This window comes from Meriones unguiculatus, chromosome 2, assembly GCF_030254825.1.
Source record: "Meriones unguiculatus strain TT.TT164.6M chromosome 2, Bangor_MerUng_6.1, whole genome shotgun sequence".
Taxonomy (NCBI): domain Eukaryota; kingdom Metazoa; phylum Chordata; class Mammalia; order Rodentia; family Muridae; genus Meriones; species Meriones unguiculatus.
In genome coordinates, this window is record NC_083350.1 from 169,758,286 (window position 1) to 169,783,328 (window position 25,043).

General features: G+C 38.1%; 1 protein-coding gene and 2 pseudogenes across 2 annotated transcripts in view; 2 read left to right on the plus strand and 1 right to left on the minus strand.

Annotated features, from left to right (window-relative positions):
* The window catches only part of Gmps (guanine monophosphate synthase), a 39,512-nt gene extending 14,782 nt beyond the window's left edge, over nt 1-24,730 (plus strand). For both annotated transcript variants that reach the window (XM_060378388.1, XM_060378389.1), the window contains 11 exons: nt 6,010-6,203; nt 6,434-6,599; nt 9,597-9,748; nt 10,171-10,344; nt 13,335-13,440; nt 14,405-14,520; nt 17,218-17,343; nt 19,614-19,729; nt 22,139-22,269; nt 23,311-23,483; nt 24,607-24,730. In XM_060378388.1, the coding sequence (XP_060234371.1) occupies nt 6,010-6,203; nt 6,434-6,599; nt 9,597-9,748; nt 10,171-10,344; nt 13,335-13,440; nt 14,405-14,520; nt 17,218-17,343; nt 19,614-19,729; nt 22,139-22,269; nt 23,311-23,483; nt 24,607-24,708 (1,556 nt within the window). In that variant the 3' untranslated portion in view covers nt 24,709-24,730. The remainder of the gene's footprint in view (nt 1-6,009; nt 6,204-6,433; nt 6,600-9,596; nt 9,749-10,170; nt 10,345-13,334; nt 13,441-14,404; nt 14,521-17,217; nt 17,344-19,613; nt 19,730-22,138; nt 22,270-23,310; nt 23,484-24,606) is intronic.
* LOC132652479 (14-3-3 protein beta/alpha-like) lies at nt 3-6,002 on the plus strand (annotated as a pseudogene).
* On the minus strand, nt 4,494-4,794 carry LOC110566509 (10 kDa heat shock protein, mitochondrial-like; annotated as a pseudogene).
* Nucleotides 24,731-25,043: the final 313 nt, after the last annotated feature.

Sequence of the window (25,043 nt, forward strand, 5' to 3'; positions counted from 1 at the left end):
AGTTCTAAATTTGCAGATTTCATTTAAACATTTTTTTGGAGTAATCATGATTCTGTATGAGGTACTCTTAAGTTTTCATTTAAAATCTTTATTTTATTTATTTTTGTGTATTGTGTGTAGGGGTCAGAAGACTGCTAAAGGGTTTCCTTCTCCTATTTGGAGCCCATTGATTGAACTTAGTTTGTTAGGTTTGTCATCAGTGCCTTTGCCACGTTGAAGATCTTGTGGGTTTAAAAAAAAAAAAAAAAAGTATAGCTGTTGTAAATGTGGTAGGATCCATTATTAACCAAGGGAATTATTCAGTAGTTACACAGTGCTTTAAAACACTTAAATAAAAAAAACAAAAAACAAAAAAACAGTTAATTTACCCATGAGAGTGCATGTGTCCGTATGTCCCCAAGATGGTGGGATTGGTGCAGCTCCCTGAGTTGGGAGCTGCCTGATGTGGGTGCTGGGAATTGAACAAAGGTCCATTTCTCGGGCCGAACATACTTAATTTTTCTTATTGAGACATGCTGGCATGCAATTTCCCATGTAGCTGAGGCTGGCCTTAGACTCTTGGTGATCCTTCTGCCTCAGCTTCCTGAGTATTGAAATTACAAGTGTAAGCTACCAAATATAACTTAAAAGTATTCGTGTCTGTGAGTTTTCAAACACAGATGGGTATACTTCTTTTAACACACAAAAATTTGGGAGACTGCCATCTTCCCACCATGCTACTTTTCCTTTTTCGATGTCGTTAATGCCATTCTTAAAGATCTGGAAAATACTAGAGTAGGCCCTCAGGATCTTTAGCCTGTATTTTGTTTTCGTCTCTCCAGAAGTTAAGGGATGCAAGTAAAGCACCATGAGTAAGTGTGTCTGTGATGACAAAGTATTTCCTGTCTAGCCCTTTACAAAAATTATTTTGATTCTGTACTTTCTAGAGGATGAGGAATTATTTTGTTGACAGGTTGGTTTTATCCTTGTTTAACCTTAATATCCGTAATATGGATTGTCAGTCATAGCCCTAGAAATTAGTAAGAGAAAACAGTACCTTTATCACTAAGAGGTTTTTTTTTGTTTGCTTGTTTGAGATAACAAGGCTGAATGAATAGTAAGTTAGCAAAAGACTTGTCATGGATGAAGTAACCTGCCTCCATGACATAAAAGATCAAAAAGTATTTTATTTTGGAAGATCTTTACTTCATTTAAAATCTAACTGTAATGAGAAGATATAGTATTAAAATTCTCTGCCATGAACTCAGTAGCCAGCTCTTTGATCACCTCCCCTTGTGGAGTATAGCCTTGCCAGGCTACAGAGGAAGATGTTGCAGCCAGTCCTAATGAGACCTGATAGGCTAGGGTCAGATAGAAGGGGAGAAGGTCCTTCTCTATCAGTGGACTCAGGGAGGGTCATAGTGGGAGAAGAGGGATGGTGGGAGGAGACCAGGGTGGGCACCTACAGCCGGGATACAAAGTGAATAAATTATAATAAATAATAAATAAATTAATTAAAAAGAATAAATAACGTAGACAAAAAAAATTCTTTGAAGAGGACTTGGGCTGGAGTGAAAGTGGTGGCAGGCTGGCCTGGAAGTGCAGCTGCTGCAATGGAGGAGGAACCGGATAGCCGCCACCACCATCACATGAAGACTGAGCCTGGGAAGGATGCAGTTGACACTCTCCAAGCTTCCTAGAAGCTCCTTTGCTCCCTACATGGGCAAAACTGAACTGGTTCAGAAAGCCAAACTTGCTGAGCGCTATGATGATATGGCTGCAGCCGTGAAGGCCGTAATAGTGCTGGGACATGACCTCTCCAATGAAGAGATAAATCTCTCTATTACAGAAATGTGGTGGGTGCCTGCCACCGTTCTTCCTGATGTGTGACCTCCAACTTGGAACAGAAAACAGAGAGGAATAAGCAGCAGCAGCAGATGGGCAAAGAGTAGTGTGAGAATACAGAGGCTGAGCTGTGGAACAAGTATCTCATTCCCAGCACTGCACAGCCGGAAAGCAGAGTGCTCTACTGGAAAATGAAAGGAGACTATTTTAGGTATCTTTCTGAGGCTGCATCTGGAGATAATAAACCACCGGGTCAAACTCCCAGCAGGCTTACCAAGAAGCATGTGAACTTAGCAAGAAAGAAATGCAGCCTACACACACAATTCTACTTGGCCTGGCACTGAATTTTTCAGTCTTTTGCTATGAGATTCTAAACTCTCCTGAAAAGGCTTGCAGCCTGGCCATACCAGCATTTGGTGAAACAATTGCTGAATTGGGTACCCGAATGAAGAGTCTTGGAAAGACAGCACCCTGATCATGCAGCTGCTCAGGGAGAATTTCTCCCTATGTATGTTGGAAAACCACGGGGTTGAAGGAGATCCTAGAGAGGGAGAGAACTAATGTCTGTCCTGCTTTGTGAGCTTCTAGTCACTTTGTATAATCCACATTATATCCCTTTGTGTGATAAACAAAAACAAAGAAATCAGAAAAAAAAATTCTTTGAAGAAATATTTGAATGCCTAATATGTCAGACAGAATTCAAACCAAGTCTGTTTAACATGGATGATGGGTGAGGCTAGATACATAGAGACCACATCTGATGTTGGATGTTACTTACACTGAAACGGCAAGCAGAAGTTGTGAGCCTTAGTGTGATTAGAGATGCTACTGTTTCATCTGGATGTTAAGAGAAGAGGGAATTGCAAACAGGTCCTGAGCTGGCGCTACAGTGAGAAATGCAAGTAAAATATACATGATTTGAGCAAGAGTAAGTATAACATGAGAGAGAGACGTTGGGGGCTTTTGAGTGATTGAAAATCTGTGGCTTTATTCATAGGTAGGTGGTGTTTGAACAAAAGATAGGTGTAGTCTAATTTCAGGATTATGTTATAATGAGAAGAAAATAGACTTGGTCAGTTCAGAAACAGGAAGGCTGTATATGCTGTTGATCAGGGGAGAAAAAGTAAAGTTTAGAGCAGGATAGTAGCAGTGAACTAGTCACGTCTTTGGATTGTGATAATGCTCTGAATGATGAGACAAAAAAATTGTTAATGGATTGAGTGTGGAGTAGCAAAGGTAAAACAATCAAGTTTTTTTTTTCTTTTTTAGATTTATTTATTTATTATGTATTCAGTGTTCAGTCAACATGTATACCTGTAGGCCAGAAGAGGGCATCAGATTTCAGTATAGATGGTTGTGGGAATTGAACTCAGGACCTCTGGAAGAGCAGACAGTGCTCTTAACCTCGGAGCCCTCTCTCTAGCCCAAAACAATGAAGTTTTAAATATTGGAAAAAAAAATTTTTTCCTGACTAACAGATGGGTGGAATTTCTATTTACTTAATGGAAAATACCTCAGGGATTTGGGATTGCATACAAAATTCAAGATGCTTTATTAAATAACATCAAAATGAAGGTGTCTAGTAGGCAGTTATACATCTTGAATTCAGAGGAGAATCCTAGGCTGGACGTAAATAGATGGGCCTCAGTATGGAATATTAAGATCATTAGAATGTGAGGTCACTTAAGAGTTTATGAAGAAGACATTTAAAGGCTGAGTTCTGGCAACTTCCATATGTAGAGATAAGCCAGGTGAAGAGGGACAAGCAGTGAAGAGTAAGAAGGAACAGTGAAATAAGTAAACTGAGAGAGCTATCTTGGAAACGAAATAAAATATAAAGTGTCTTGGATCTTGAGCCTGCTAGGCACAAGTTAGTTACTTGAGAGACATATTTCTTGATGCATGAACTATAAAATAAAGGCAATGATGCCCATGTAAAGCCCCTAGCTCAGCACCGGTTTAACAGATAATCTTTTTATCACTTTAGTGGAGTAGGTGCAGTGATGTTGGATCCTCTTATACAGAGCTCAGGCTATCTGGAAATGCCAGACTTAAGCCTTAATAGAAGGGTCCCATATAATCATATAGTAAATATCCCTAATTTGAATATCTAAAATTGTTCACAAAAGTCTAAAACTATTTGATTACTAACTTGAAGTCACAATTGCAGATTCTTTGAGTACCTCCAAATGAGAAGTTGTAGTGAAAATGCAAGTACGCCTGATATACTGTGTAATTTTAGACTATAGTCTATGATATGATATAGTCTGTGTAATTTTAGACTATAGTCTATGATGAAAATGCAAGTACGCTTGATAATTTTAATTTTAGACTATAGTCTATGATATGATATAGTCTATGATATGTCTATGATATACTGTGTAATTTTAGACATAGTCTATGATATGTGTCAATGAATTTCATGTTTGCACTTGGGTCTCAATCTGAAAGTCAAGACCAATGTCTTTTTTTTTTTTTCATTTACATTTTTTTATTTGGAAATGCTTATAACATTACAGCAAAACTAGACTCCAGAGACAATGGATATCATTAGTTTAGGCATCATCAGTTTATTATAAAAGGAAGGCAATGAAATTATTGACATGATGAAATAGTTTAGAACATCGGTGGAACGGCCAGCTTCATGTGACACCTTTTCAGCAGTGATATCAGTCCACATAATTTCCAAGAATGACACCATCTCTAAATAAATAATTCTTGTTGTCTAGAACTACTCTGGTGCCTCCATACTCTGGGAGAAGAACTTGATCTTCAACCTTCATGCTGACTGGTCAAATCTCTCCACACTTTCCTATTGCTCCCGATCCCACAGCTACTACTGTTGCTTAAAATATTTCCCTTGAGACTTTTCTGGAAGCATACTGCCACCTTTGGTTACAGTTTCGGTGGCATGCCTTTCAACCAATACTCAAAGCACAGACGAAAGTGTCTGAAAGCTTGTCCAGCCATGTCGGACTCTGTAGTCTGCTACAAGAAGAGTCCTGTGGGCTGGTCCAGGACACGTGAAAAGGCCACACCACCTGCAGGCACACTGAGCCCTTGAGTGAGAGAGGGCAGCCACGCCAGCAGCGCACATGCCTGTTGGTGGTGAGGGTTCTGTGCAGGCCACTTATGGGGCTAGCCAGAGGTGGAAGAAAAGGGGAACAGGACTACTGAGGTGAAAGAACCAATACCTTGTGACTTTTTATGGGGAGACACAACACACAATTGCTAGGGAACCCACGACAGACCTAAGTATAGATACAATCAAAGTCCAGTTTAGTGAACCAGTGAGTTTCATTGGGGTCACTACAGGAATATGAGAAGTTACTTGCCAGTGACAGAAATGATTCCGCTGCATCACCAAAGCCTACCCCAACATGAATGACATCTGGGGAAAAAAAAAAAAAAGGTGGGAACCTGGAGCACATTGCACTGCCTATTGGTATCTCAACAGGTTGTGTAGTGTCTTTTCTAGGTGGCAGAATTGGTTTAAACCTCTTCTAGGCAAGCTGGTCTGGTCTCTGTCATCTTTGCTGCTTTTCCTCTCCAAGAGTCATATTTGTAACTCAGCTTCTCCCATCCCTGATGGACTCTAGGCTTTTATTGCTTACTCTGGTGGTCCTAGTGAATCTGATCAGTTTCAGGGACTTCCTGAAGCTGTTTGAGTTGTTTTGTTTACCTTCTTGCTTAGGGAACATCCTGAAGGATGGAATGTTTCAATCTTGACGTTTTAAAATATTTCTGAACCCAGAGTAGGGTTATTCAACCTGTATTTGTAGTTAATGTAGCTTAAAAAGGAAATATTAGAAAATACTGAAAAGTTTCTTGTATGAAGTTTTTTTAATGTTAGCATTTGGGGGTTGCCAAGTATATATGGAAACCACTAGGACTGAGAACCAAAATTGAGTTGTTTTTTTAATATTAAATGGACATAAAAATTGAAGTAGTGGTAGAGAAGTGAGACTGTAGTGAAGGTATCTGGCCCGTCCAACAGCTCATATTTTGCTGTATACTTTATAAAGATTATAGTAACGTATCTTTACTTATTATGTTTCTTTCTTTGTAATAAAAGTTGAATAGGGCATATACATTTAACACTTATAGAAAAAGATTGAGGAGTGAATTGTGAATATTAGTTGTATCTTCGACATAAAATTGCTTTGTGACTGTTTCTCCATGAAGGTATCGCTAATGAATCTAAAAAGCTATATGGTGTACAGTTCCACCCCGAAGTCGGCCTTACAGAAAATGGAAAAGTAATTTTGAAGAATTTCCTGTATGATATAGCTGGATGCAGTGGGACCTTTACTGTGCAGAACCGAGAAGTTGAATGCATTCGGGAGATCAAAGAGAAAGTAGGCACATCAAAAGTATTGGTAAGTAGTGATCTCCTGGTGGTCTGGGTTAGAAATATTAGAATGCAGAGTTGGATTGAGTAGCTTTGACAAGAGTACATATATAATTTGTGTGTTGCATCACCTGAGAGTTGTTTTTCAGTTACTGTACATATCTTGAAATACACAACACTTTTAAGTAATTAGACAATGTGGTAATGTTTATTTCTTGTTTATTTTGTTTAATTTTTTTCTCTTCATTTTATTTATAGGTTTTACTCAGTGGTGGTGTAGATTCAACTGTTTGTACAGCTTTGCTAAATCGTGCTTTGAACCAAGATCAAGTCATTGCTGTACATATTGATAATGGCTTTATGAGAAAACGAGAAAGTCAGTCTGTTGAAGAAGCCCTCAAAAAGCTTGGAATTCAGGTCAAAGGTATTAATTAATCAAGGAGAAGTTTATTTACATCAGGGGTTATTTCTTTCAAGCCTTGTGATTAAGTTGAGCCCAGACTTAAACATGTAGTTTTCATTATAGACTCAATACTGAAAATATTTTTTACTTCAGATATATGTGAAGTAAGTAAGTATATATGTGTGTAATTTCCTCTGTTTCAAGAAAAGTCCAAGTGTAAAACTTTGATAAAATTTACTGTTACCATTTTGCATCTTCCAATCTATCCTCTTCTGGTCCTCTCAAAATCTCCCTTCTCTTTCTTATTTCATGATATTATTTATTTAGTGAGTATCTAAGCCCTCCTACAAATATAAGTTTTTAATAGTCAAGCCCATATAGAGAAAGTAGGCTAAAAGTCTATAATTTGCCAGGCATGTTTGTTGTGTGCATCTTAATCCTAGCTACTTAGGAGACCAAGGTAGGAGAATTGTTTGATACCAGGAGTTTGGAATTAACTTAGGTAGCATAGCAAGACTTCAAAAAGTAAGGCAGGTCATGTAGGTCCCTCAGCTGGCAAAGTACTTCCCACAGGAGCATGAGGGCCTGGATTTATCTCTAGGACCCATATAAAAAGCCGGATGTGTCTGAATGCGTGTAATCCCTCAAACGGGGAAGAATCCCTGGGACTTGCTGGCCAGCTGGTCTGGCTGAACTAGGTAGCTCTGCTTTTAGTGAGAGACTATAAAAAATTGGTGGAACATGGTAGAGGAGGACACATAATATCTGTCGTGTGCAGCTGAACGCTTGCATACAGACAAAATATTCAAAAGAAGACATTCTCAGTTACTGTTACTGTAAAGGACAGTGATAATCACTAATAAACGTATTTTCTTGTGACATTTACGTTAATGGATATTTTTTATTCTCTGAAAAAGGTAAAACTTACGGCTATAGTGAAATGGTATAATAGATTAAAAGTGTAATTTTGCAGTTATATTATCAGATTATCAGTTTAATTGGAATCAATGCTAAAAGGCTGAGTATAAAGTGATGACTCCTACATAAGCACTTTCCTTTTTGAAGATTGACTAACAGCAAAGGCATAAATAGGTGCAGAGATAAAAGGAGAAGGAATAAGCATAGTTTAGAGAACACTAGGTAGTAAAATGCAAGTGTCTGAGGAGGATTTTCTCTGATAAGAGAATAAAATTTAACTTTGATAGGGCCTCACTAGTCAGTCTTCTTCCAAAGTCCCAGCAGGGACCCAGCGGTGTCTATACACACACACACACACACACACATTGTAAATTGTAAATATATATTTAAAGGCAGCTAGAGGTTGATAGCTTTAATTTTCTCTTTCCAGTCTAGTTGTCTGTTATGTGGAATTTACTCTGAACATTCTGAACATTCAGGCCAAGGAAAAGTTGGCTTGGAGATGCCTTTAGTTTTAGTTTTCTGTTAATTTGTAATAACCATTTTTGTTTAGTTGCCTTCTTGTTAGCCACCCCACTTACTTTTAAAGCTATCTTTTTATTCTGTTTCCTAAGGGAGTCTTTAGATTAGAGAAATTTCAGTGGCACAAAAATTGGATAGATAAAATATCGGAGTTCAAAGTCTTGGAGCTGAAGTGGGATAGAAGCCAGTAAGAAGCAAGCTGACTTGGTCTGCAGACTTTTGGGGGTGGTGGGGGGAGGCTCAGGAAAATGGAACATTGGATTTTGAGAGAAACGCATTTCTGGGTGTGCTTAAAGCAGGAATTACTTGAAAACATGAAAAGCAGATCCTTTTCCTTAATGCAGAACAACTTCTGTCCTCAGCTTGAGAAAGCTGATGGTTTCCTAAGAGGTCTTGACTTTTAACACTGGCACCAGGCATAGTTGAAGTTAGATGGAGGATTCTATAGTAGGAACACAACTGAGTGACTTTAAATGGTGATTCCTTCCTTCCATCCCTTGCTCTGTTGAACTGCACAAATGTTGACAGGCAAGAGCTTTGGAGGATTACTATTGGCCAGGTTAAGAGAAAGACCTACAGGATGGATCCTGATTGAAATACTTTATCATCTCCTGCTGAAGCCTATCAGGAGTTATGCTCTATGACCAAATAGTCCTTATAGTTTTGGGTTTTGTGTGTGTGTGTGTGTGTGTGTGTGTGTGTCTGTGTGTGTGTGTGTTTCTGTTTTTGTTTTTATGTGTGTGTTTTTTAAGACAAGGTTTCTCTTGTGTTGACATCCCTGCCTGTCCTGGGCTTGATTTGTAGACCAGCCTGGCCTCAAACTCAAGAGATCCACTGCTCCTGAGTGCTGGGATTAAAGGTGTGTACTACCACACCTGTTATCATAGTTTTTACTCATTACCTGCTTCTGATTTTTGACAGTGCTTGGATTCAAACTCATGGCCTGTAGCCAAACACTTTGTCACTGACCTAGCATGATTTCTTGCTCCTTGTTATTATTGGTCCTACACCATCTCCCCCAGCCTCCCGACAAGGTTTCTCTTTTTAGCCTTGGCTGTCCTGGACTCACTTTGTAGACCAGGCTGGCCTCGAACTCACAGAGATCCACCTGCCTCTGCCTTCCTGGGTGCTGGGTTTCAGGCCTACACCACTGTCCCCAGCTTTAATTTCTTTCTCTTAGGTAGTAATAAATTACCCAGGTATTTGTAAATATATGAATACAAGTTCCTGAAGAAACTGGTCAGTGTGCTGTTCTGAGAACTTTGGTTTTCTGTGGAAGAGCCACTGTTTGTGAATTCTTGGCCTCTATGTATTTAGTGGCTTATTCTAGTGGAACACTGAGCAGAGGGAAGGCAACCAGCATCATTGGCAGTGTTGTGACTTTGTATCTAAATGCTACAGAGTTCTCTGAATGAATTTCAAGATCTGAACTCTTACTGCTGGCCCATTGCTGGTTTATGTAAGGAAGATGTAACGAACATCAAAGGAAGGGGACATCTTGGTTTTCTTTCTGTGCTTTGACATATTTATGATATAAAGAAATACATTAGTTTAAAATACTTCTCCCATCTTTTCTAGTGATTAATGCTGCTCATTCCTTCTACAATGGAACAACTACTCTGCCAATCTCAGATGAAGACAGGACCCCCCGAAAAAGAATTAGCAAAACATTAAATATGACTACAAGTCCTGAGGAGAAAAGAAAAATTATTGGTGATACTTTTGTTAAGGTACCTTTCTTTTAACGTGTTCAGTGTATACTGTTTTATGTGAACTTTAGTGCTTTTACCATTATATCAAATAACAAAATTTGCTTATTACTATTTTTTTTAATATACACTGTGGGTGTGTGTATCTGTCGGTTTGTCTTATTGACAGGTAGAAACTCGGTTTAAAAAGCAGGCATGTTGCTAAGTTGCTGTTGCAGACATTTAGGAATGGACCTTTCAGCTGATACTGCACTTCTGTTGAGTTTACCAGTGGTCAGATTTCAGGGAATTTCGAATCATACAATATACATGTTTTCAGAAATTTAATTTTGGTAGTTTGATAGATCTGTTTTCCTGGTTGGTACTGCAGGAAGACTTAAATTTCATTGTAACTTTACTTAAGATTCATTTCTGAGAAGACTGTTCTGCTTTTGTGGTAACAGATTGCCAATGAAGTGATTGGAGAAATGAGTCTGAAGCCAGAGGAGGTTTTCCTTGCCCAAGGCACTTTACGGCCTGATCTAATCGAAAGTGCATCCCTTGTTGCGAGTGGCAAAGCTGAACTCATCAAAACCCACCACAATGACACGGAACTTATCAGGAAGTTGAGAGAAGAGGTAAAGGCTTGTGCAAACTTTTCCATAAACTACGTACATCCTTTCTTCTTGCCAGTGCTTCCAGGCTGACTGACAGCCACAGACAAAGTGTAGAACATTCATATCATCCTCACAAGAAGCCCAGTGTGTCTCATGTTCGCTAGCAGTTAGTCACTCTTCATTCAGTGTGTGCCATACTCCTCTCCTCCTGTCCCTAGATAACTGATATCCACTGTCTCTTTTCAGAGACATGGTCTCTGTATGTGCTCCTGCCTGTCTTGGAATTTGCTATGGAGACCAGGCTGGCCTCAAACTCACAGAGATCTGCCTGCCTCTGCCTCTCACATGCTGGGATTAAAGGCCACCATTCCCTTCAAACCACTAATTTCTGCTTCTGTAGTTTTGCTTGTTTTGGACACCTTATGTCACTTTATCATAAAATACCTGGCCTTTAATCATTCACTTTTTTGCTTTGTTTTTAAAAGATGGCATAGTCTCACATAACTCATGGCCCTGACTTGTTCCATAGCTGAGGTTGACCTTGGCGATCTCTAGCTTCGACTCCCTGAGTGTTGTGATTACAGACATGGCCTAATGCCTGGTTAGTAGCTTAAGTTCTTATGTACTTTTAGCATTCATCTATGGTATAAACTATTATTCCTCTTTATAGCCCAGTAATATTTCATTGTGTATATGTGTTCACATTTTGCAGATGGTAAACAGCTCTTCTTTTGGCTGTTAGAAATGATAATATGAATTCTTGTAAAGTTGTGTTTTCTTATAGTAGATACCTAGGTATAGAATTGTTAGACCAGCACACTGTGGTACATCCCTGTAACCCATCACTTAGGAAGTCTGGGCAGGAGGAGCTGGTGTTCATGGTCATCCCCAGCTGCATACCAAGTTAAAATCCAGGATTAGACAGGTCACCGTGTCTCAGAAATAAGAAATAATTCCCAAATTTCATAATGACTCTAACATTTTGATTTCCTTCCAGACTGTAGCCTAAAATGTTGAATTTATACATTCCCATGGGAAAGATTGAAGTTCCCATTTTCTATATCTTATCAAGACTTATCTTTCTTTCTAAAATTGTATAAAACAAAATAAATCCCACCTTCTGGAATAGAATAGCAGAATCTGTGCAACCTTCTCTGCTTGCAGAATTGAAACTTAGCCATCAGACCTCTTCCTTTTGTCCCTACCCTACTGCCTGATAACCGGCCTTCCACTTTAAATTTCTGTTTGACGACCTTGTATGCTTGATGCAAGTGGTATCATACAAAAGTGTCTTCCCTTTATTTCCTCTTCAGTATTGCCTTTTTGTTATTAGCATAATGTCCTTAAAGTTTACTGTTGTACTATGCGACCAGATTTCCTTCTTTTCAAAGGAGCATTGCATAGTTCTACTACTAATTATTCATCAGTGGACATTTGTGATACATTTGTCATTTGGATATTATGAATGTAACTGTGAACGTAGGTATACATTTAATGCTTCAAGAGCCTTTTTGGTTCTTCAGTATACATATTTAGAAGCAAGATTGCTGTTCAGTTTTTTCTATTGTTCTATTTTTATTTGTTTGTTTGTTTTGTGGAACCTCTGTGCCATCTTCCATAGCAGTTGTACCATTTATTTTTTTTAATTTAGTTGTTTTGTTGTAGTTTTTCTTCTTCTAGCTACTTATTTATTTTATGTGCACCTGCATGCCAGAAGAGGGCATCCAATCATATTATAGATGGCTGTGAGCCACCATGTGATTTCTGGGGATTGAACTCAGGACCTCTGGAAGAGCAGGCAGTGCTCTTAACCTCTGAGCCGTCTCTCCCGCCCCCAATTTACTTTTAAACCAAAAGTACTACAGAAGTTCTAGTTTATGTATATTCTGATCATTATTTGTTGTTTTGTCTTTGTCTTTAATAGCCATCCTAATAGATGTGTCACTGTTTCTTGAGAAGTGATATCTCTGTTATTTTTTGTCCTCTGAGTCAGGATCTCCATGTGGTTCTTGAACTTGCTGTCTTCTTCCCTTCCCCGCACTGTGCTTGCAAATGTGCACTGCCACACTAAGCTTGTTGAGGTTTTTATTTTTATTTCACTATAGGAATATCTAGAATCTTTTCAATACTTATTGGTCATTTGTATATTTTAGAGAGAATGTCTGCTCATATTCTTTGTTTATATCTGAGCTTTAGTTTGAGCTAGAATTATTTTTACTGGGGCTGGAGAAATGGCTCAGCAGTTAAGAACTTGGCTGTTTTCAGAAGGCTGAAGTTGTTCACAGTCACAGTCCGCTGGAACTCCAGTTCCAGGCTTCAGATGTGCATGCCAGTGGTGCACATACATACATGCAGACAAAGTATCCTAACATAAAATAAATGTTTTTATTTCTTCAAATTTTGTGACTTATTCTTTTATTTTTTGGTACCATTTAGAACAGTTTTTTGTTGTTGTTGTTATTGTTATTATTTTGTTGTCTTTTTAGACAGGGTCTCTGTGTAGACCAGGCTAGGCCAGAACTCACAGAGATCTGCGCAACTCCTCCTCCCATGTGCTCTGATTAGAGGTTTGCACGCATTTTTTTCCAATTGCCTTCCTTCTGTCCTATGAGAAACAGGTGAGACCTGGTGGGTTTGTCGACCTAGATTTTTTTTTTTTTTTAATTTTCTTTATGTGTTTGGTGTTTTGCCTACATGTAGGTCTGTGTGTGCCTGGTGTCGTTGGAGGTTAGAAAGAAGGTATTGGATCCCCTGGGGCTGAACTTATGGACAATTGTATGTGTGCTAGGAATTGATTGTGCTTCCTAGGAGAGAGTGGCCAGGGCTCCTAGCCAGTGAGCATCTCTCCCACCCACATTTGTTTTTACTTACAGGACTTACAAGGATTATATGTAAAATGTATTTCAACAAAGAATACTAATACCACTGAATATTCATCTAATTCTGAGCCTCAAAGAAAATATTTTAAATGATAAAGTCTAAACTCTTATGGCCCCTTTTTTTCCTTATAGGGAAAAATAATAGAGCCTCTGAAAGATTTTCATAAAGATGAAGTGAGGGTTTTAGGCAGAGAGCTTGACCTGCCAGAAGAATTGGTTTCCAGGCATCCTTTTCCAGGTAAAAATACACTTGGGTTTTGTTTGTCTGTAGACTCACCTTCGTGTGTGTACAGTTTATTTGTCTTTTTAGGGAATATGTGACATGACAGAAGAGAGAGAATGATAGGGAACAAATGCTTTGAAATGTCTACTGTATTTGTGCCATTATGTGACTCGTTCTCTTTTGCGTTTTTATTTACATGCTATATGATTCCCAGGAGTTTGGCATAATGTTGATTCCAGATGAAGACGGAATATAAAGATATTTTAATAACATTTCTCCACAATTCTTAGTTGTAGATCTAGGGTTTTTATGCTATAAGTGTGTGTGTGTGTGTGTGTGTGTCGTGTATTTCATGGAAAAAAATTTAAAACTTTGTTCCCCCTTATGTTTTTAAAGATAGGAATAAAGGTCAGATTTCCCCTCACCCCTACCTCTAGGTTGCCTTGGATGCCCAGGGATCAAGTGGTTCTTCTACCTCAGCCTCTCATGTAGCCTCTGCCAATCTTTTAAGTTTTCATATGCACTTCATATGTTTAGCACTCTTTGAATTGTTTGTTTTATGTAATTAATTCATGAACATCAACAAAGTTTTAAGTAGTTATTTGCTGGAACAAAAAAAATAGTGATATTTAAAGGTAATGTCTTGACATTTCATCTGTTTTATTCTGAGAGGGTTTAAAGTGTAAACCTGTTTTAGTTCTCTATAATAGATGAGTAGTTGGAATATTGGTCTAATTAATTAAAAACATAGTAATTCCCCAGCCTTCGGAGGTAGAGGCAGGCAGATCTCTGTGAGTTGAAGGCTAACCTGGTCTACATATCAAGTTTTATGCCACCTAGGGCTTAAATTAAGAAGACAAAACCCCATTTGATGGCAGTTAGAACCTAATTTCATAAGGGTTTTATGTTTTAGAGATAGTGTCAGTTTTCTATTAAAGTTGTAATTATAAATTTTATGTTCAAAATTGTTAATTTTTAGGTCCTGGCCTGGCAATCAGAGTAATATGTGCTGAAGAGCCTTATATTTGTAAAGACTTTCCTGAAACCAACAATATTTTGAAAATAGTAGCTGATTTTTCTGCAAGTGTTAAGAAGGTAATAAATTATTTGAGGTATTTTGTCAATACAAAAAACAAAATAGATTGCTATTTTGTTTTCAAATGAAGTCATTCATTTGGAAATTCAGAACAATAGTTTCTTAGAGTACTCAAGTAACAGAAACAGTATCATGAAACAGACTACTAGGTAGATCTGTCTGTCTAACCAGAGAGGAGTGGATATTCCCTATCCTTAAAAGTTCCAGGTAAAGATGCTCTTTCGTCACTACTGCAAGAAAGTAAGTCCTAACTGAAGTAGAAGTGTCAAGTTCAGAAGTCTAATCTCCCCTAAGGTAGTCTTCTGCTAGTTCCTCTTGAACATAGGTGTCTGAGTGTGAGACCCTGGAGCGGTGAAGGGTCTGCAGTTAGATCATAGGTCTTCTTAGTTAGCAGCACTTCAGCTACAAATTGAGAATGTGTAGCCATCTCCCAGTCCTTCAGCTGTGGCTGTTATCTCTTAACCTATGTGTTTTAAAATAGCAAGTTATTAAGTTTCATTTGAGGTAGACCAGGATTGTTACTGGTTCCAAGAAGTCAGGCAAGTATCACCATAGGTTTTCTGTTGAGTAGTCTTGACCCTGTTCCCAAAGAATTCCCAGAGTTCCAAAAAAGTAAGAGCTTATAGAGAACAAAACACAACCATAAACCCAGCAAGATGTAAATAACTAGGGAACATCTTCAGTGACTCTTGATACTGGAGTTTGCAAACAATATATGTGAGAACATGATGTAAGAAAAGCTATTAACAGAATTGCTTCATGAAACTTAAAAACTGAGAGATAGTTAAATTCTAGAAATGAAAGTAACTGAAATATACCTGAAATGAGAATGTAAGCATAGATGTTAAGAATTTCCAGAAATTGAATAAATTACCAGAAAGAAGGGTTGAAGAAGTTAGGGTGGAATGAGAAGTTCAGTTTTAGGTATGTCCCGAGGAGTGGACAAGAGTTTTTCCAAATTGGTGAAAGATAATGGCATTGATTAAGCAAAACAACAGATGTTACACTGGCTAAGTGAAATTGCTTGACTCCTGGTAGGGAGCGACTCAAGAAAACAGACAATGTCAACAACAGCAGCAGCCATGGGGGGAAAAACATACCTGCAATCCCAAGACTGTTAAAAGTAATAGCAAAACCAAGGTGCCCTGCAAATAATGTAGTTTTTTAGCTTAGTGTTTTTGTGGGTCTCCTAATCGTGGAAGTGGGGGATGTTTCTGACTCTTTCACCTGCTCTTAGGACCCCTTTCCTCCTACTGGGTTGCCTTGTCTAGCCCCGATATGAGAGTTTGTGTCTATTGTGACCTGTAATGCAGTGTTCAGTTGCTATCCCTGGGAGGCCTTTTCTGAAGGGAAATGGAGGAGCAGTGGATCTGCAGGAGAGGGAAGATATGGAGCAGCATGGCTGGGAGAAACTGTAGGGGACAAACCTGCAGTCAGGGTATATTGTATGAGAGAAGAATTAAACAATGAAAACAGAACAAACAAAAACCCCAGGTGCTCAAGTGCCTAGCAAGAGGACTGGATGCAATCCAAGAACTAGAGCAAATATAGAAATAAAGTCATTTCTAGAAAAGAGCATTCTCCCAACAGCCCTTGACTTGAGGAATTTAAGGTAGTTGTTTTTCTTAATGTTTTGAAGTAAAGTGGGTGTGATTTATTTTTTGTTCTTTATTTTTTAAAAAATAAGTTTTATTAGAAAAATTTGCAAATAATGAACAACCAGACCGAACATCTGTACACGTTAGTGAACTTCTGTGTAATTAGAACAGTGTAATAGCCGTTGTAAGGTTGTGAAGCTTCACATTGTATTTTATACTGTCACTATTGAATATATTTTAGTCTACATATCCAGCACCAAAAATTAAGTCCATGATAACTAGGAAAACAGTTAACTTTTTATCTTCTTTCATTACTTGTGTCCATTACCTACATTCAGTCCTTCTTCATCTCCTAATGTTTAGCCTTTTCTGTAGCAAAGAGAACAAGAAAGGCTACACATAACTAGTAATTGTTTTTTGAGACAGAGTCATGATCCTGTACCTTATTTTCCGTAGTGCTAGGATTCCAGGTGTGTGCTACATCTGGCTGTAAGGGAGCCTTTGAGGTGTATCCTTGCCCACCTCTAGGATTTCTGACTTCATTAGTTTGGAATGTGGAGCTGTGATTAAGAAACTGTGATTAAGATTAAAGACACTGGCTTTAAGAATAGCAATGAGACAGAAGATCTTAGATGTGCAAGAGAGATTGGTAAGCAAATAAAGTTAGTTACAAATGAGTAAAACTGACTCAAACAGACTGCATAAAATAGTTAACTACCAATATATTTATTACTATTCAAAAACTAACAAAATACAAAGCATTAAAAATGCTTGTAGTGCCAAAAGGACAGAAAGGCTGATTCTTTAAGTATCCACACTACACTTAGAGGGAACTATATGAGTAGAAATCAAGGATTTAACTTCAAACCAGTAAAGGAGAAATAAATGAGTTGGGAGACTCACCAGTTCAAAAAGAGCAAAAAAGGGAAAATATAAGATGAGAAAAAAATAGGTGAAAGGAAAGTAAATATCTCAGTATAAATTTAATTTATATTTCCTCTCCCAGAAATGAATTTCTGGTCTAGTATATATAGCAAATAGCACATTCCATATCATCTTCTGTTAAAAACTAATTTTAAAAAATGTCTGGTTTCTCAGCCTCATACGCTGTTACAGAGAGTCAAAGCCTGCACAACAGAAGAGGACCAAGAGAAGCTCATGCAAATTACAAGTCTTCATTCACTGAATGCTTTCTTGCTGCCAATTAAGACTGTGGGTGTGCAGGTGAGTTACGGGAACTCACTCATTGGATTAACTGCTACTTGTTTTCATAAGGCTTGAATTTGAAGTTACTTTGGAATACTAAATGTGAAATTACATTCTTAATTTAGAAAGGTAAAAATGTTATAGTAGAATTATTTATAGGAACAGATTAACTTTACTAGTTTAGAGATTGTCTAATGGTAAAACATACTCTTAAATACATTGATCTGAATTTTAAATCCCTCCTTGATTGAAATTCATGTATATTTGTGACATTTCACTATTTTTAAATTAAGCTACAACGGCTCAGTAAGGTGGCTCAGGTAGCAGCTTTGGTTACAGAACACTTGTCTAGTTTCCTTACCTTTAAAAAGCTGCACCTGTAACTTAATGTTGGTTTTAAATGACTACTAAGTATTCTTGGAAATATGTGACGGATTTTACTTCAGTGGCATATGGATCAGTTTATTTATCATACTTAGACTTATTTTGGGTTTGCTCTGATATTTTCAGGCAGATGTATGTAAATATAAAAGTAAAAGTATAGACAGGTTATCTTTAAACACGTCTCAGTTCTTATGTGACACATGGGGGTCAGTTGCAACACAGTTACAGTAGTAAAAAAATTACACTTTTTTTTGTAGCTTTTTGAGAAAGGGTCTCTCTGCTTAGCCCTGGCTGTCCTGGAACTACTCTGTAAACCAGGGTGGCCTCAAATTCAAGAGATACGCCTGCTTCTGCTTCCCGAGTGCTGGGATTAAAGGCCTGTGCCACCACCAGCAGGCTGAAAAGTAAACTCTTCAGAGTCTACTAAGAAAATTTGTGTACTTGCAGCTCCTGCTAGATACAGAGTTGAGTTCAAATAGTTGCCCATTATGGTTACTTTTTCAAAGAAAATTTTAATTGTTAAATATTTGTTTGAAGCATTTGCTTGATGACTGATTTCTTTTCAAAAAATTTTTTAATGTGTATGGATGTTTTGCTTGCCTGTGTTTGCACTGTGTGAATGCGTTATCCTCAAAGGCCAGTTGAGGGAGTTGGATTCCCTGGAACTAAAGTTACAGATGGTTGTTAGCCACTTGTGGCTTTGGTTCCCTGGGGGCACATTTGCTCCTCCAGAGCAGGTCCTGGGTCAGGCTGTTCACACCCTATACCTATAGCTCCAGGGCCTCTGGTGGCCTCTGGGTAAACCCACCCCCCATGTAAATAATTTTAGAAAGATGATGTATAGATGTCTGTCTTTTTCTGAGTCCTGTAGCTTGCAGATGGGCAGTTGCACGTGACAGATAGAGCACTGGTGAAGTCTCTTGTTTCTGCAGGTCTGGCAGGCAAATGTGCTGGCCAGAGCTGCTGCCCTTCAGGAGCTTTTGTAGTACCAGCTAAGCCTTGCAGCCTGGTCTAGACGGGGCCTCCCACCACTCTTAAGACTCCTGATTGTACCCCCTGGGGTGTTCTCTGTCCTGTTTCGGGTTCTCGCAAATGAAGATCTCTGCCTTCCTGCCTCCACACCAGCTCCCTCGATGTTGTGATGCATGTATACATTATGTTTAAGTCTGCTCTTGAAGTGTTTGCTATTGCTATGTATTCAAACTGTTCAACTTCTACTTTGTAACATTATGTTCTTGATCAACCCTTCCTCATCTTTTTTGTACCTCCCTCATGCCTAACTCTTCTCCAGCCTTTGGTAACCACTATTGTACTCTGAACTTCCATATGATAAACTTTTTAAGATTCTATGAGTGTGATCGTGTGGTACTTCCCTTTTGGTGCCCATCTTACCTCACGTAATGTAAAGATCTCACTTTATCCTTATTGTTGCAAAGGAAAGCATTTCATTTTCAAAGTGGTGAATAGCATTTCCTTATGTATATATAGTCATTTTCTTAATCAGTTCAGTTAATGAATACAAGTTGTTTCCACTCATTTATTTCTAACTAAAAGACTTCTTTACTCAATAACTACAGCTAATAAATCTTGCCTGTCAAACTAAATGTGCTGGTTTGCCATAGTTGGGCAGCCATTTGGAATGGCATTCAAGTGGAATATCGGCATGCTTCATATAAATTTTTGAAATGTCCATGATAGTTCCTTTATTCCTGAATTGATCCAGGTGGGATTTAGTGAGGCTTATTTTAATTGACGACTTACTTGTATCACCAGATGAATACCTAGAATATATTTTTCAGATGTATTTTAAAAAACAAATTAACTACTAATAGTGTCAGTGTGGAAAATATTTTCTAACCTATCTTTTGACTTAACTGTTAAGTTGATTGCATTTATTTTTACAGGGTGACTGTCGTTCTTACAGTTATGTATGTGGAATCTCTAGTAAAGATGAACCTGACTGGGAATCTCTTATTTTCCTTGCCAGACTTATACCTCGAATGTGTCATAACATTAACAGGTATGTTCTGCAGTTGGCAGAGGACAAGAGGGTGTGTGGATGAAGTGTAAAGGGAAGATATATGCTTTAAGGTCTTGGTTAACAGAAGACTAATATATACATGTAAATAAGAGATGTAGTCACAGCTCTTTGTAATGTACTGTGGATAAACTTGTCTCTTTTTTTGAGCTTTGCTTATGGTTAGAGGAATACTTAACAACATTATCCTATATTTTGATCCTTACCACAGTATAATTATTTTGCTTATTTAAGAAAAAAATAAATTTTTTTTAATTAATTTAATTTTATTTTATGTGCATTAGGTTGAAGGTGTCAAATCCCTTGGAACTGCCATTACAGACAGTTTTAAGCTCCAATGTGGGTTCTGGGCATTGAACCCAGGTCCTCTGGAAGAGCAGACAGTGCTCCTAATCCACTGAGCCATCTCTCCAGCCCCAAGGAAAAATAATTCTAAATAAATTAGGGGCCAGCTAGGTGGCTAGGTTATTGCCACTAAATCTGATGACCAGAGTTTGATCCCTTGAACCCTCATGGCAAAAGGAGAGAAGAAACTTTCCCAAGTTGTCCTCTATAATCTCCACACATGTTATATGACACATATATATCCAAAAATGTCAAAGACATTTGTGCTGGCTAGTTTTATGTCAATGTGACACAAGCTAGAATCCTTTGGGAAGAGGGAGTCTCAACTGAGAACATGCCTACATAAGATTGGCCTGTAGGCAAGCTTATAGTGCATTTTCTTAATTAGTTAATTGATGTGGGAGGTCCCAGCCCATTGAGGGCAATACCTCCCTTGATCTCGTGGTCTGAGATAATAAAAGAAAGACTGAGCAAGCCATGAGGTGCTCCTCATGGAGCTACTTATGTCAGTAAGTAGCATTCCTCCATTGCCTCTGCATCATTTATTCACTCTACATCTTATCTCTGTTTGAGTTCCTGCCTTGCCTTCCTTTGATGATGGACTGTTGCCTGGAAGTATAATAAACAGACCCTTTCCTCCTTGAGTTACCTTTAGTCATGGTGTTTTACTGCAGCAGTAGAAATCCTAATTAAGACAACAGTTGATTGGTGTGTCCTATAGCTTAGGATCAGGTTTGTGGTGGTGTCAGTTACTGGAAAGCAAATTTTTAAAAAATTTTTATTATTAGTTACATTTTATTAACTCTGTATCCCGCTCCCTCATTCCCTCCCAATCTCACCCTCCCAAAACTGGCCAGTGTTGAGGACGGCAAGAAAATGTTTTGTTCAGAATTGTGCTGCACTGTGTGAAATGGAGAGAAGCGAAAGACTGTGTTGAATCTCCATAGTCTGTTTGGTTAGGAAGACATGTCAGGCCACTGGATTCTCTTACACAGATGCCAGCAGGGACACAGGAGAAGGAGGATATACTAATAGAGAATTTTGAGAATCCCACCATTGCATCCTTAGACCAAAAATGATCTCTGCTGTAATTAAGGAAGGAGAAAATGCAGATTTAATAGCTTATCATAAAAGGCTATTTATGAGTAATAGCCTGTTTATTATAGGTTGTCTGTTTATTATAAAACAAATATGGAATGTCTGTTTACCATAATGTAAGTTGTATACCAGAAATCAATTCGGATCATGAAAAGCTTATAGAAAGTTTTTGACAGTCCAGATTTAAGTTACATTGGCTTGCATTAAGGTGACTATGATCTCTCAATATAGCAATTCTACTTTCACAAATACTGTCATTGCTAATCTTTGTAATATAAGGCTAGACTTAACTACCAATGCTCACCTCTTCACAAAGATGGAAAGTGCTGCCTCACAGATTGGATTAATACGTAGATTATGTCATTGGTTATGACAGTGAAGAAGTCTTACTGTCTCAGAACTAAGCAGGATTCCCCTCTGTGTCTGTGATCATTAGCTTTTCACAGGCAGTAGTTAAAGACGAGGCAGCAACTGTCTGTATTGTACTTGACTGTGCCAATTTAGTTAAAATTTCCTAAATTCAAAGTGCTTCCTTTTACTTACAGAAAGGCAGTTTAGTGTGGCTTATACTATCAAATAATTACTAAATATTATATTTGCTATGGTATACGTTGTCAAATAAAGGATGTTTAACACTTCTAACCAAAAAATCCAGTTTAGTGCCAGAATTGCTAATTAAATGTTTCATAATTGTGTCTTTCTAGTTTTTTTTTTTAATGAATATTTTTTATTTAACCAACAAGAGTTGCTTGAGACTCCTTCTGTCTTTAGTATAGATACCTGAAATGTACCTATTAGTGTTAACTTGTAGGAGCTGGTGTGTTAAACATAAGAGAGTTGAGAAAGCCAGACTTCCGAGTCTCTGGAGCATGAACTGTACTGAGATGAACCAAAGCCGCAAGCACAGTTTCTCAGAGTAGCATGTTTTCTCTGCCTGTTTCCACCTAGAGTCGTCTACATCTTTGGCCCACCAGTTAAAGAACCTCCTACAGATGTTACTCCAACTTTTTTGACAACAGGGGTGCTCAGTACTTTACGCCAAGCTGATTTTGAGGCCCATAACATTCTTAGGGAGTCTGGTAAGTGGCTCATTCTGTTCATCACTGCAGTCTGTATAGCAAGGTTGTTTTATTATTATTATAAGTTTGGAGTTAATAATGTTTAGCAGTAGGGTGTAGCTTTTGCTTTTTATTACAGGAGGTTCCATAATGTTGCTTTTTAAATAAAATTAATTTAATCTTTGCATTCATTTACAGACACTTAGAGTAGAAAAAAATGGGTGTAGTCATGCTGTGTTCACAGCAGATGCGGTGGATCACAGAATCACTCTTCTCATTTCAGCTTATGGACAAGTGTTCTTGTCATAGTATATTTGCTGTTGTACTTTTAACATTTTCAGGGTTGTTGTTTTCTTTTTTTTTTTTAATTATTGATGAATTTCCTATTGAAAAATCACCCTGAAGTTAATGTTGAAGCTAGCTACGCCCCTGAGCTGTAGCATACCTTATGTGAAGATCCATGTGTTAGAAAAGTCAAAGTGTGGTTCCACTGATAATGATTTGATGTTGATGGATCTAAAATAAGTCTTAAATTAGATGTCTTTAAAAAGACATACATTTAAAGCTTGGTTTTGCAAACAGCAAATTTGAGCAGAGTTTTATAGGAACTTATTCTTGTATTTCCCCTGGGAAAAGTAGGCTGCTGATCACTAAGTCGGTGTTCATAGTGTAGAAAACGGGACTACTTCGAATAACAGAAATTGACTCTCCCTTGATACTTCTTTTCTTTTGTGGGCTGTCAGTATATAGTCTGGATAGCTCTCACATTTGAGACCTTCTAGTCTCAGCCTTCCATGTGCTGAGAGCGAAGGTATGAACTGCTACAGCTGCACAAAATTCTGCTGTATTCACATTTGATGCTGAAGAAGTATTTGAATTCAGTATGATTAATAAGTATCTTTGTGCAAGTGGTGGTAGGAGGAAGGAGAGATAACTAAAGATTCTTTGCTAGGATTTCCTTGAGTAACGTTAGAGTATCTTTCCACTGTGTGGTGTTCATAAGCACTATGTTATTATTATTATTATTATTATTATTATTTATTTATTTATTTTTTTCTCTAGGGTATGCTGGTAAAATTAGCCAGATGCCAGTGATTTTGACCCCATTACATTTCGATCGAGATCCACTTCAGAAGCAGCCTTCCTGCCAGAGATCTGTGGTTATTCGAACATTTATTACTAGTGACTTCATGACTGGGGTGCCTGCAACACCTGGAAAGGAGATTCCTGTAGAGGTGATTGATGTTACTTCTTCTAATATACAGCCGATCCCTCATATTACGTAGTACAGTGACAGAAATAGGCTCTGACAATTTGTAATTCTAGGATTCGTTCTTTGTTTATAAGATAGATCCTCTCATTTTTTTCCCCTTCGGTCTCCACTTATTATTTAATACGATGTGGCTGAAAGGGATTTTAAATCTAATACAACTTCCAAGTGCCTGCATGTTCTGATTACTACATGGAACATAACCATGCTGACTTTTACTTACTAATATTAGTTTTCTTATATAAAGGACACAATCCTAGGATTGGAGAAGAGTTGGGTTTTTTAAGAAATCAGAATGAGATTTGATGTATCAGCGATTACAGTTATTTTTTTTAAGATGCAGTCTTGTGTATCTTAGGCTGTTCTTGAACCTCCAGCTGAAAATTATCTTGAACTTCTGATCCTCCTGCCTTTTCCTCCTAAGGGCTGGGATTATAGGTATGTGCCACCATGCTGGGAATTGATCCCAGGATCTTGTTCAGTAGGGTATGCTAGGCAAACACTGTAGCAATTGAACCATACAATTCCATTTTTTTCCACCACTGTCCTTGTCTTTTACCAAAGTGGAATGCCAAAGGAGTTACTGAGCAGCAGTAGGTGAAAAGTTGAACTCTGAGACTTTGGCTAGTGGGGCTCTTTCCTAATGTGCTAATGGGAGGCTCTAGCAAGGTCTGCTGGCTGGCTGGTGGGAATGGTTAGCATCTTTTCCTTATGGCCAAGTTTGTCAGATCATCAAGGCCATCCAGTAGTCAAGCTGTCCTTGGTCAAGTGACCAAGCTGCACTTCCTGTGATGTTTTGGTAGTGTTTTATATGATTAAGGCATAGATAATTTATGAAGTATTGTGTTAACACATAAAGTGACATGCTTGGATGCTATAGCAAATGTCAAACACTTTGAGGAGTACTGACTTAAGTCACTGTCTGTAGAGAGAGATAATCTAAATACAATCAGAGACATCTCTAATATATGAAGAGTAATAGCCAAAATAGATCATATTTTAGTTTTAAGGTGTAAGCACAAGCCTTTTAAGGTTATTGAACGTGTGGTGGATTCTCACTTTTCTTGTAATCTTGTTTTGGTAAACAGGTGGTGCTAAAGATGGTCACTGAGATAAAGAAGATTCCTGGAATTTCTAGAATTATGTATGACCTAACATCAAAGCCCCCGGGAACCACTGAGTGGGAGTAATAAATGTGTTATTGTTGAAGAACTGTGTGCAGTTGAGGCTCATTAGAAACCACTTCTTAATGACATGCAATACTGTGAACAATGTTACTGAAGCAGCTACTTCATATCTGAGTTCTCATAGCAGCAGCACACGGTGTAAGTGCGGAGCTGAGGATCTGAGGATCGGTAGAAGGGAATGAAGCTTTAGTATGTGTGGCTGAATAAGGCACCATTGCCCACATGCAGACAGATTGCTTTTGCTTTTGCCTCACTTATTCTTATGTATGAGTCCTTGATGTCTGTCTGTGACGACCGGTGACTGTGGCTTCTGTCTGCTTGCCCATGTCTAGGAACTG